Source organism: Eurosta solidaginis, chromosome 3, assembly GCF_040869045.1.
Source record: "Eurosta solidaginis isolate ZX-2024a chromosome 3, ASM4086904v1, whole genome shotgun sequence".
NCBI lineage: Eukaryota > Metazoa > Arthropoda > Insecta > Diptera > Tephritidae > Eurosta > Eurosta solidaginis.
The window spans coordinates 144,568,716-144,582,740 of record NC_090321.1 but is presented as its reverse complement, the minus strand read 5'-3'; the positions used below and the strand labels follow the sequence as shown (position 1 = coordinate 144,582,740).

The 14,025-nt window shown below is 39.7% G+C and overlaps 1 protein-coding gene across 8 annotated transcripts in view; it reads right to left on the bottom strand.

The window, feature by feature from the left end:
- unc-5 overlaps positions 1-14,025 on the bottom strand; it is a 259,848-nt gene that overhangs the window by 13,265 nt on the left and 232,558 nt on the right. For 7 of the 8 annotated variants that reach the window (XR_010950898.1, XM_067773164.1, XM_067773166.1 and 4 more), the window contains exons 4-11: positions 11,664-11,872; positions 11,502-11,580; positions 11,270-11,440; positions 11,156-11,209; positions 3,211-3,453; positions 3,008-3,136; positions 2,782-2,947; positions 2,651-2,724 (exon numbers count right to left, since the gene is read on the bottom strand). Coding sequence is in view for 7 of the 8 variants with exons in the window: in XM_067773164.1 (XP_067629265.1) it covers positions 2,651-2,724; positions 2,782-2,947; positions 3,008-3,136; positions 3,211-3,453; positions 11,156-11,209; positions 11,270-11,440; positions 11,502-11,580; positions 11,664-11,872 (1,125 nt within the window). In the remaining variant the exon portion in view is untranslated. The remainder of the gene's footprint in view (positions 1-2,650; positions 2,725-2,781; positions 2,948-3,007; positions 3,137-3,210; positions 3,454-11,155; positions 11,210-11,269; positions 11,441-11,501; positions 11,581-11,663; positions 11,873-14,025) is intronic. The other variant, XM_067773170.1, reaches the window with a different exon arrangement.

Here is a 14,025-nt window from a genome sequence, read left to right as displayed (position 1 = left end):
TTTGTCGACAATATATAATGCATTCTACGGTTGACAAAGTTAGATGGAGGGCCAAAAGAGACGCACATAAACAAAAATTCAGCGCGTCCCCAATTACCATCACCGCCAAAGAGGTTGAGGATGCCATCGGTTAAGCTAAACCATCCAAAGCAGTGGGCCCATAGCCATGCCGATGCTGAAAAGCCTAGGCAAAGAGCGTTTGAAATATTTAGCACATGTCTTCAACCTGTCTCTGTCCACCTTTGACATCCCCGAAATTTGCAACTAGCCTGTCATCAGCATGGCTTTAGAAAACTTCACAGCACAACCACCGCGCTAAATGCCATTAGCACCCAGATATATTGCGGTTTAAATCAAAGCCCCCACCACAGAACAGTACTGATTGCGCTAGACCTATCAAAAGCTTTTGATACGGTCAACCATGGCACGTTACTGCAAGACCTGGAAGGGTCTACCCTTCCCCCATGTCTTAAAAGGTGGACCGCAAATTATCTGGGTGGCCGACAGGCATCGGTGCAATTTAGAAACGTAACATCAAAACCAAGAAGAATTAAACAAGGGGTCGTCCCACATGGTGGTGTCATACTCCCACTTTTGTTTAACTTCTACATATTAAAGCCACCTTCACCGCCAGAAGGAGTTCCTATCATTTCCTACGCCGATGACTGCACAATAATGGCTGCAGGCCCAGTCCCACAGATTGATGAGCTTTGTAACAAAATAAACGGCTACCTCCCTGATATCTCCAGTTTTTTCACCTCGCGAAACCTGACATTATCACCGACTAAATCACCGGCCACCTTATTTACAACATGGACGTCCCAAATGTCGACCATTTTGAAAATCCACGTCAATGGCACTACGCTACCGACTGTCTAACACCCAAAATCTTGGGTGTGACGTTTGATCAGGATCTACATTTTGGTGAGCATGCAGCCGCAATTGTACCGAAAATCCAGATTCATAATAAATCCTCAAATCTCTTGCTGGCAGTACTTGGGGAAAAGATAAAGAAACGCTCATTACCACTTACAAAGCAATTGGCCAGCCGATTGCATGCTACGCGTCCCCGATATGGTCGCCAAGCCTAAAGACTACTCATCACTGGAAGAAGCTACAGGCCTGCCAAAAATACTGCCCTTAGAACCGCCACGGGCTGTCTTCTTATGTCCCCAGAACACCATCTACATAATGAGGCGAGAATACTCCCCATCAGGGAGAGAAATTAAGTGATAACCAAACAGTTCCTGTTGAATACCCAGAAACTGCCCCGAGGGTTAGGCGGTCAGAATATACCCGCGGTAGGTATGCCTGTCGTAAGAGGCGACTAAAATACCAGATTCAAGGGACTGTGTAGCGCAACCCTTCAGGTTGCCAGCGCAATATACAGCTTCTCCAAACCCAATTGTCAACCTCACCTATCCGCGGCGAATCCTGTTTCATTAACAGACGAGCCTCTGGCGACCCCAAGCTCCTAATGGAATTTGGGGGTGGGGAGGGAGGAATGGCTTGAAGGTTTAATGTGGCCATATAAATCGTTCCCGAGATGGTCGGGCCAGCACCTTAATGGTTCTGTGTTACCGGAGCGTACCGGATCTGTATCCGGCAAAGGACAATCACATCGATAATAATCCCCAAAGCCTTCGGGGAGCAACCTTATCGCTACAACAATAACAACAACAATACCCAGAAACCTGGGCATCCCAACAGGCACCTGATTGATGAACCAACGCTGCTCAGGGGCTAAGGAGTCATCTCCGTAAGCATTATGAGGAAATACGGCACCTGAGAACACAGCCGTATGACGCCAAAAAACATAAGCAGGACCTCAGTGAACTCCACAAACAGGCGTCGGGCCTCTGTCAGGAATTGCCCGGTGAATCCTGTACTCAAAGAACAATGCCCCAAACTTGCAGAGGAGGATGGCACACTCCCTAGGGAAACGCGAGTCACTCTAACTCAACTTCGATCTGGATACCTACCCAGAATCAACCCCGACATACAAAATGTTTATCATTAATCATTATGGTCCACCCCTGTTGAAACCGCAAGTTTCCTTGGACTCCCGTTAGAGGATATTGATGACAATTTGTGATCGGTCACACCTATTGGATGGGGCGAAACACTGCTACAACAACAACAACAGGGAAATAGCTGGGAGACAAAGCAGTTCAGACAACAAGGAATTGAATGCCGAGTGAGAAGACCAGATTGTTTACAATCCGAACAAAGAGAGTATCAGCTAAACTCATTAATCTAAGTAGAGAGGATATAAGAACTCTGACTGGGTATTATGCGGTATGCTGTAGTCTACGATGTCACCTGAATAAGTTCAATATTTTTATGGACTCACAAAGGCACACAATAGAAAAACTAACACGATGCCACCTGAGTAAGTTTAATCTATCTGTCGTTTTTGTGAGCTGGAGAATGAAACGTCGGTTCAAATTCTCTTCGAATGCGTCACTCTTGGAAGGCGGAGACTCTTACATCTAGGTAGCGTGACTCCATATTCCTCCTAATATGGAGTAAAAATCATGGAGGTATTTAAATACACGCACAATCACGCACAATAGATCTAAATGAAGGTTTTAAAATACTGATTTGGTCGGCTAGTGTATAATGCATGAAAAAACTTAGCATTACTTACATGTATCGGCTGTTGAAGTGTCTGGGGTATCGTTGACATACTCCGCACTTAACTCATCTATTGGGTTGGTGTAACTGTAAAGAACCAGGAAATTTATTAATCAAATAAACGAGGCCAAAGTCAAATCTCACTTTGCAGATAAATTGGGTACGTCATAATGATGTTCGGAAACTCCGCAGCTTATTATACGGTCATTCGACATAAATCTGTGACCGGAACTGGGATAGTCATAATTGACATTTGCTGTTTCAACAATTCCTTTTTTGTTTATCCCTTGGACATATTCAGAGTTCATATCTGCAATTAAAAAAAATGTATAGAAATTATGACCTATACAAATTTGAGTCTTTTTCTTACTGGTTCTTGTCATATTATAATGAGTATCGATGGATAAATTTCGTCGTGCGCAATAAATAAGAGCAGCTCCAAATGCAATGCAAACAGTTATGACGAAAGCTAAGCCAAGGTAAAGAGTCCAATCGAATCCTGATGTTGGAAAGATGAAAATGTTTCATGAATAAAATTAGCTTCATTTCATTTTTGTCGTCCAAAAATATTACCATCTCTACCAATGAGACAATTCTCTCCACGACATTCAGCAGTTTGAATGTCTTTACCAGAGCACTGAACCTTGGCAAATCCGGGCGCAGCAACACCATTGTTGTTATTGTTTGCGTGCGATGACAATACCGAGTCGTCAATGCTTTCATCAATCCAATCATCATAAATACACTTTCTTCGTCGAATTTGTATGCAATCAGAAGAACACGAGCTCCAATCACTCCATGGCGTCCATCTACCTGCTGTACAAAATCCGTCCTGATTATTCAGTTTAAGAGGAAACATATATATACATAAGGATAGTTCTCTGAGTCTAGCAAGTAGAAATGTAGAAAGTTGTCCTAGTTCTAAAGTTCTCTGCACCGAACAACAAGATAGTTCGTGCAGTTTTATTCCAACTAGTATCGCCTGTGGTCGAAGCTCGACCAACGTGTATTTTTTTCAACTCAGTCTATGCATCAAGTGTTGGAAATATAGCAAACTGGTCTAACTTACTTAACTTTTTCTTTAAAATTTTGAATTTGATCTAAGACTTTGTACTTTTTGATTGTATTTTCTTAAATTTTCTACAAACTTTTCACATGTAATTATAACGATTTGGTATGGAGCTCCTTAAACAAAAATATAAAAATGATGTAAAATCAAATGAAATTGACATAGAAATATGGTGAAATTACTTGAAATTGAATTGAAAAATAGGTTTTCCCACACCACCCGGAAGGTCCCCGTTGGCGCGCTACCGAAGTTAGTTTCGGGAGCTCGGTTCCCCAGTAGGTCTATATCACCCATATACATGTGGCAACGCTATTCAGCTGAGCGTAGCAAAAAACCAGCAACACTCATTTAATACTTTTTAACATTTTAGTTTTATGAAACCCTTTCATTTTTCCGTTATTCATTCTTCTTATTTTTCACTTGGTAAATTAAACACACGTTTTTGTAAAACTCAAAAAGGAATTTCTATTTAATCATTGGTACGAGGAACATTGGTAAGCCTAAAGTGGTGACCCCGTATAGCATTAACACTCAATATAATGGGAGGAAACAACGACAATGAAAACGCTCAACCACTTCCACTGGCAAACACACAGCCGGTAAGCAATCAAACACAACCTCAAAATGTTTTGCCAACTACGCCAATGCAAAATACTCTGCCCGAGTTTCACGTGGATGCAGCAGTAGTTCCGCGTATTAATCCACCAAGCATGACAGAAACTAATATTGAATCATATTTCTTATCCCTCGAATTTTGGTTTGCGGCTACCGGAGTTACCAACGATAACAGAAAGTACAATTTAGTTATGGCGCAGGTATCGCCAAACAAATTGACAGAGTTAAAGTCCATAATTAATGCTACACCCCAGCTAAATCGCTATGAGTACATCAAATCTAAACTCATAGCACACTTCGCGGACAGCCAACAACGAAGAGTGCAACGTGTTCTCTCTGATATGCCATTGGGCGATTTAAAACCTAGCCAACTTTTCAACGAAATGCGCCGCGTAGCTGGGAGCGCACTTTGTGAAACCGTACTCGTAGACTTGTGGGCATCACGTTTGCCACCACACGCCCAAGCCGCAGTTATCGCGTTGAAAGGTGACATAGCAGATACGGTTACAATTGCCGATGCTATTGTCGACTCTCTCAATTTTCGACAAATTAATGCGATCGGCGCTTCAAGCACATCTACGCCTCCGGCCGCTCAAAAGAACGAATCCCTTGCATTGCAGGAACTCCAGCAACAAATAGCCCAACTCACTAAACGATTTGAGTCCATGTCAGATCGTAGACCGAGAAGCCGCAGTCGAAGCAGACGTGATCATCAACGCAACACGCACAAGGAAGCGAACCGTGCAAACGATTTGTGTTGGTATCACCATCGATTCGGTGCAAGTGCACGGAAGTGCAAAGCACCTTGCACGTTCAACAAACGCGAGACGACGCAATGACTATACAAAACAGAGACGGCAACGCACACTCGCGACGTACAACAAGCAGTCATACATCGCCTCAAACTATATGATAATCTTTCAAATTACCAATTTTTAATAGACACTGGAGCAGACGTTTCAGTCATCCCACGGAGCTTACGTACTAGTAAACTCAAACCTTCAACAGTAAAACTTTTGGCTGCTAACGGCACGCCAATAGAAGTCTACGGTGAGGTTCTCCTTAAAATAAATTTAGGCCTTCGGCGCGAGTTTCTCTGGAATTTCCTCATCGCCGACGTAACATGTGGAATAATAGGGGCCGATTTTTTAAGCCATTTCGGGGTACTAGTCGACTTAAGGCAAAAGCGCTTAGTTGACAATCTAACATCTCTGATCACAACCGGGAAGCTCGTACATAGCAATGTTTTATCCATCAAAACATTCGACGCACAGTGCACTTACGCAAGCCTGCTCAAAGAATTCGGCAGCCTAACACGGTTGGCTCAGTTAGGAAGCCCTGCGAAATCAACAGTAGTGCATCATATAGAGACTCATGGACCTCCAGTATCCGCACGAGCCAGACGTCTCTGTTCGGATAAGTTAGCAGCAGCAAAGGCAGAATTCGACAATTTGATAAAGTTAGGTATCTGTCGGCCTTCAAGTAGCAGTTGGGCTAGTCCTCTCCACATGGTGAGGAAAGCAGATGGTACATGGCGCCCTTGCGGTGATTTTAGAGCTCTAAACAGCAAAACAATCCCTGACAGATACCCTATACCATACCTGCAGGATTTTACTAGCAATTTATGTGGTAAGTCTGTATTTTCTAAAGTCGACTTGCAAAAAGCCTTTCACCAGGTCCCCGTAAACCCCGAGGATGTGCCAAAAACGGCGATCATCACCCCATTTGGCCTCTTCGAATTTATGTTCATGCCATTCGGGCTGCGGAATGCAGCACAAACTCTACAGAGGCTTATTCACGAAGTCCTACGTGGGCTCGACTTTGTCTTTCCGTACATGGACGACATTTGCGTAGCGTCATCGTCCCCTGCCGAACATTTATCGCACCTTCGCCAGCTTTTTGAGCGCTTAGAGAAGCACAACCTAAAAATAAATGCTACGAAATCTGTGTTTGGTAAATCAGAAATCACATTCTTGGGGCATACTGTCTCCTCTGACGGCGTCAAGCCACTGCAGCAACGCGTTCAGACAATTCAAGAGTTTAAGAGACCAGCAACCGTAGCAGAGCTTAAGCGTTTCCTTGCTACAATAAACTTTTACAGACGGTTCATCCCACATGCTGTCGAAACGCAATTACCTCTGTTGGCCATGTGCCCCGGGAATGTAAAAAACGACCGTTCAAAGCTCATGTGGACGGATACAGCTATCACTGCCTTCGAAAAATGCAAAACCCAGCTTATGAAAGCTGCTCTCTTAGCACACCCATCAAAATACGCAGAATTGTCCTTGTGGGTCGACGCATCGGATAATGCAGCAGGTGCTGTTTTGCATCAGGTTACAGCTAGGAATCTCGAACCACTTTGATATTTCTCGAAAAAGTTCGATAAAACACAGATCCGTTACAGCACATACGACCGAGAACTTACAGCGATGTTCTTAGCAGTGCGTCATTTTAAGTACATGTTGGAAGGGCGAACATGCCACATTTACACCGACCACAAACCACTAATTTATGCATTTCATAAGAACTCGGAGAAGACATCGAGCAGGCAAGCTCGCCAGTTAGACTACATATCCCAGATAACAACCGACATTCGACACGTCGAAGGGAAAAACAATGTAGCAGCTGACATGTTCTCAAGAATCGCAACGCTTAACGCAAGAGGCATAGACTACGACAAGTTAGCAGATGATCAACAAACAGACGAAGAGCTACAGCGGCTGCGTCAAGGCAGCGCAAACTCGTCCCTACAGCTTAAGTTGTTCAGCGTCCCCGGTAGTAACAAGCAAGTAATCTGCGACTGTTCAACAGGTAACATCAGACCATTTATTACCAAAAAATTTCGCGCAGCCGTCTTAAAGACAACACATGGTTTATGTCACCCAGGCACACGTGCTACAGCAAAATTGGTTTCCAGCAGATTCGTTTGGCCAGGTATCCAGCGTGACAGCAAAGCCTTCGCTCGGTCATGTATGCAATGCCAAAAAGCTAAAGTTACTCGGCACATGTTCTCGCCACTCATGCGATATGAATCGGGTCATACGCGGTTTGACCACATCAACGTCGACGTTGTAGGGCCATTTCCTCTTCACGCCGGTAATCGTCACGCCTTCACCATCATCGATCGCTTTTCCAGATGGCCAGAGGCAGTTCCAATTCCAGATATGACAGCTACAACTATTGCTAAAGCACTCATAGCTAATTGGATCGCCAGGTTCGGAGTACCTACCACTATAACTTCGGATCAAGGGCGACAATTTACATCCACGTTATTTAAAGAGCTAACTAAATCACTCGGAATAATACATTTAAAGACAACAGCCTATCACCCGCAGGCTAACGGGATAGTGGAGAGATGGCACCGAACATTAAAAGCTTCCATACTCTGCATCGACTCAGAACGCTGGACTGATTTCCTACCGACTATTCTACTAGGTTTACGCACCGTCTACAAAGAGGATCTAGGAGCATCACCTGCTGAATTAACCTATGGTACAGCATTGCGAATCCCATCGGAATTTTTCACACACAACAGTCAAATTAAAACGCAATCGGACTTCGTTACCGAGCTTAGAGAGGTAATGAATTCCATCAGTCCCACCGAAACAGCGTGGCATGGAAAAAAGAAAATGTTTGTCCACCCGGATCTATCAACTTGCGAGCACGTATTTATGCGGAACGATTCAGTACGTCCATCATTTTCAAAACCGTACGAAGGACCTTACAAAGTAATGTCGAAATCAGATAAATACTATAGGATCATCGTAAGAGGTAAACCAGTCGACATTTCCATCGACAGACTGAAGCCAGCGTACTTGCCCACGGAAGACGTATCGCCACAAAGCAAAAGGTGTCGAACCTTGTCGACTGGGTCAGAACCACGGCGGGTAAAATTTGTTCCATACAAACCACAATAAACGGTTCACCCAGTCAAAGGGGGGATACTGTGGCAACGCTATTCAGCTGAGCGTAGCAAAAAACCAGCAACACTCATTTAATACTTTTTAACATTTTAGTTTTATGAAACCCTTTCATTTTTCCGTTATTCATTCTTCTTATTTTTCACTTGGTAAATTAAACACACGTTTTTGTAAAACTCAAAAAGGAATTTCTATTTAATCATTGGTACGAGGAACATTGGTAAGCCTAAATACATATATCGCCCATTTACTTCAATAGTGTCATAATTCAAAAAACATGAACTTTTAGTTAAAAACGAAGAAATTAGCTAAAGGAATTTAGCCTATTTCACGCCACCCGTTTAATTTTATATAAATACATATTTAATATGTAAGTGTGACACAAAACAAAAATTTCGAGTAGAATAGAGGATACCTTCATAAAAAATAAAATAAAAATATAAAAAAATTATGTAATGAGAACGAAGGCAGAGTTTACTAAAAAAATGTTTAATTAAAGAAAAAAAATTAAGTACTTAAATTGCGAAAAAATTAAGTGAAGTGAACAACCAGTTCCATATAAAAACGCTATAAGTGCACTTAGACTTTTTTCCGGGTTTTAATGTGATCATTGTGGAAATATGAAGATTCTAATGTTCGGATATTAAATGTTGGGATTCCCATTAAGATCTATGTACGTAATTAATTTGTATTAAATTTGTAAACACTGCATTTCATGAATATATATGGCCATATCTACCATAAAATATCGTCTGTGAACAATATAATACTAAGATATAACAAAGCAGAATAAATTAGAAAGAAAAGAAAAACAAACAAAAACATTGAAATTATTCACGCAAATATATTTACTAAAATAAAATTGATTTCATAAGGCAGAGTTTACTAAAAAAATGTTTAATTAAAGAAAAAAAAATTAAGTATTTAAATTGCGAAAAAATTAAGTGAAGTGAACAAACAGTTCCATATAAAAGCGCAATAAGTGCAGTTAGGCTTTTTTTCAGGTTTTAATGTGGTCATTGTGGAAATATGAAGATTATAATGTTCGTATATTTAATGTTGGTATTCCCATTAAGATCTATGTACGTAATTAATTTGTATTAAATTTGTAAACACTCCATTTCATGAATATATATGACCATATTTACCATAAAATATCGTCTGTGAACAATATAATACTAAGATATAACAAAGCAGAATAAATTAGAACGAAAAGAAAACAAACAAAAACATTGAAATTATTCACGCAAACATATTTACTAAAATAAAATTGATTTCATAACTTTAAGCGACATAAACAAATTAGGGCTATGGGATCTAAGCATCCGATTAACGGATATATAATCCAACAAAGTTAGCCTAATAATAAATATAGTGGGTTTAGTGGTTTTCATCTAAAATCAAGGGACGTTTTTTTTCGTTTAATATACAACGTGAAATTTTCCGATTCAGTCAAGTTGCATTTAAATAATAATAAACAAAGTTGAAATAAAAGAATATTAATAAAGTAAAATAAGAAATAAAATAAATTAGCATAAAAGACAATATAAAAAATTTTATGTTATATTTTTGTTCAGTATAAGACGTACTTTATTTAAAATGAGGATTAAATCTGCAAATGCAAAAACATTTTCGAGCAAATTTGCCATTAATTGTTATAAATGAATTTAGTTAGTTTTAGCAAAAGTTAACTCATTATTTGTGATTTCATGTTTTTTTGAAAACAAATAAAATAAAAAACAAAGAATCTGTTAAATAAAGACTTATGTATTTACATGTAAGTGAAATTTGCCACAAAAAATTGGCCGGTCAAAAATTAATTCTATTTAAGATTTTGTGGTACACTACAAACTATATTGGAACAATTTTTAGGATTTTGGTAGAGGCTATTATAGGTAAGTGGCAACAATGGGAAACCATATTTGTATGTAGGTGAAACATTGGTGTTCGAATTTAGCGGGGATACATAAAGGTTTAGGTCTTTGAAATTCGCATTAGAACACTTAGGTAATTGAAGGCTGCAACCGTGTTAACTTTTATATTGACAGTCAAGCAGCAATTAAGGCAATAATTTCGCATAGCACAGCATCTAAATGTTTAGAGTGCAAGCAGTCCCTGGAGAGAATCGGGACAGGAAGAAGCATACATCTATATTGGGTCCCAGGGCATATGGCAATAGATGGGAATGAAAAAGCGGATGAACTAGCTAAAAATGGCGCATCCCTTGAAGCTTGTTCCTCAGATGTCCCAATTAGACTGAGCGAGATTAAGCGAAGGCGAGTGGTGCACATGATCGACCAAGCAGAAAAGGCGTGGGTTCAAGCGCGGGGCTGTAAAGTGTCGAAGATTATGTGTAGGTCTTAAAACCTTAGACTAACAAAGTTGGACTGTAGACTTCTGACTGGACACTGCCTTCTAGCGTCACATGCCTTTAAATTAGGCTTGGTCAGTGATAGCAGATGTAAGTAGTGCGGGCTGGAGGAGGAAACGATCGAGCACGTTCTGTGCTCGTGCCATGCGCTTGCGAGGCTAAGACTCCAGCTATTAGGAGTGATACAGCAAGTGTCTTAAGTCCTAGGAAGCTTCTAGTATTTGCCAAGAGGACAGAGTTATTTTATAACATAGGTCCTGGTTTTTGATAGGGTTTTTCAGTTTGGTCGTTAAAACAAACTTCTGGTAACACTGCGGACTTATTCAGTCTATGTGAGGTCCTAATGGACCGGCCGGTTCAACCTAACCTAACCTAGCTTTCTAACAATACCAAATATGTTTCATACTTGACAACCATTTTTTTGTTTTTGCCCGCGCATGCAGCACTGTGAGGCATTTAGATTTTGTTTCATAGCATTCAGCGAAGCGCACTATACGGGATATGAGTACCTTATAAAATTTTTTGAGAAACTTTGGAACTTACACTTTTTGTTAGAGGCAACATCATATCCGTCTGCAGCTATAATTTGCGTATCTTCTGCTTATTCCATATAATGAAACATTAGGAATCGAACAAACATTTAACGGTCAACTTTACCTGGGCATGATATACAATCCGCGGACTTTTGGATTTGTGCACCAGAACAGAGTGAGCCACCATTCAGTGGAATAGGGTTGTTGCAAAATCGTACTCTCTTTCGACCCTGAATTAATTTACCAGAACATTTACATTCTTTCCAAGGGCTCCATGAGCTCCATCCACCATTTACTACAAAAATTTGAAACATTTCAGTTAATGATACATTAAAATGAATTTTGCATATTCTCACCGTAGACAATCAGAACCGCGGAGTCTGATGTCCTTTTGCCGGCAACATTTTCTGCACTGCAGGTATAGTTCGCCATATCCTAAACATTAGATGATACCACAAATTTAATTTGTAACTAAAAATAATATCAATTATTTGAATTAGTGATCACGTTCATCTTACCTGTAAAGTTATAACATCGAAGGTTATAGTCGTATCGTCATTAGATACTGCTATTCCATGGTCGTTATCGTTCTGAATTGGCGAATTGTTTTTAAACCATGTGACTTTTGGCTCAGGAAACCCACCTGGTGGTTCACAATGTAATTCGGCCTTTGCACCCAATTCAATCCTTAGCGACGTAGGAGACGTTGTAAAATGTTTCCTTATGTCTATAAGAAAAAAATAAAATTCAAGTTGTTCAAGATCGTTTAAGCTTTTGGCTTCCGACAAGGTTTTTTGAGGAAAAATTAAAAGGGCAATTCTCTCAGTCTAGAAAACGTATCAAACGTAGAAAATAGTCCACGTTTTCTAGACCAAATAAACCACATTCGGAGAACGCACCACTTAAACAACTAATATCCTTTGCCTTTGATCCTGCATGTAGCTCCAAAAGATAAATATGAACTGTGCATATTATGAATTTAAAAAGTTTACAAAACTGCTGCGCACAGACAATTTTTGTTTTTTTAATTAAAGTTTCAGTCTCAGCCATTGTGAATCCATAAAAGTCGCGAAGGTTTGAAAAAACGTTCACAATAGTAAACAGCCTGGATCACCTGTTAAATCGCTATTCGATTATCATTTGCCAAAAATTGTATGGCTTGTACTGGTATATTGTATTATTTGCATATTTTAAAATGTTTGCTGCTGGCTGGCTGCTCATATGTTCTTTATTAACTAGATTTTATAAATGAGTATACATATGTAGTCTTAATTTCTATAGACACATCTAAAAGAAAAGTTGGTATGAAACAAAAGTGGGCAATTCAATTAATTTGCCACAAACAAGCAAACCTTTCTTCCATTCGTGACAGCCATTCTCCATGTCAGCCTTATTTGTCGGTAGGTTTGGCAATGGAGGAATAGAAAGATTATTTACTTGTAGAAATTTACAATGGTCTTCATGTCACATTTATAAATGAGTTTGTATTTTCTTGTTGCGTGTAGGAAGCTTCTGACAGTAAAATGAAAAACTTTCTATATATATATAACTTTTTTTGTTTTGTTTTTGTTTTTGCCGAGTCTTTGATGGGCAGCGGTTTGTCAAGCGTTCCGAACTGAGACTGCTCAGCTACAGAAGAGATTTCATCAGCCAAGCGTAATACTTAAAGAGAATAGAAGCAAATGTATTAAGCTTGAAACACAATGCCCTGACGCCGCGAAATAAACGCGACGAACATCCCCTTGTCAAAAATAGAACCCCCATAATTACATGAAGGTGAACACAATGAACGCCAAGAGCGAAATTTACGCGACGTCATTTTGCGACGATAGATTTATTGCTATCGTCGCCGCCGGGCGATTACGCCAAACATCCCAAGGGTTGCTGCTGTTCAATTTTTTAAGTATAAAAAAAAGAAAACATAATATCCAAAAACAAATTTTGTTTTCTTTACATTTAATTTTTAATTTAATTTCTTAACATTTTTGTTTTGTTTTGTTAATTTCTCAACATTTTGGGCGTGTTTTAGCAGTCAAGTGCTAAAGCAGAGAATTAAAAAGTTTTAATTTTTTCATCTTTATTTCGAAATAATGGCCACTCGAATAAACAGCGTCAATTTCGCCCGGCATTGTGTTTTAAGTATACGAAATGTCTGGGCGTAATTTGAAAAATGTCATCGCCCGACGCGGCGTATATCGTCGTCGCTCGGGATTGTGTTTCAAGCATTATACATTAATTATTAAAAAAGGTAAGAACAATCTTTTTATAGAAAAAAGGGAGTCAGAGCTATCAAATGTGTTTGAGTGAGAGTTATAATCTTGGCATAAAAAGGTTAATTTTGTTCGAAATTCGTTCTACATTGTTTTAGCAGAAGAGGTTTGAAGTGTCTCGATGGCCGAGAGGGAACGCAAAAGTTCACTTCGCTCAGAAGGAATGGGCTCGAAATTGATCCATTTAAAAGTTTTGTCATAAATATTACACCAAGCATTTCCCTTCGACTAGCAAGAGTTGGAAGATTGTTAAGCTTTAATCGATTAGTATAAGGTGGAAGATTTGTTTTTGTATTGATTGAAGACTGTCTGGATGAACTTGATAACGCGGATTCCAGATGACTGAGCCGTATTCTAAAATTGGCCTAACTAATGTTGTAAAAAGTGCTTTAGTTATGTATGGGTCGTTAAATTCTTTTGACCACCGTTTAACAAATGCAAGAACACCTTTGCCTTTATTCACTGTAGCATTAATATGATTTGAAACGTTTTACATCGTCTGCGTACATCAAGATTTTTGAGTATTTTATTGGATTAGATATATCGCTTATTGTTGAAGACATGATCGAGTTTTCGGACTAAGTCCGCCCCCTCCGTCTGGCAACACCCG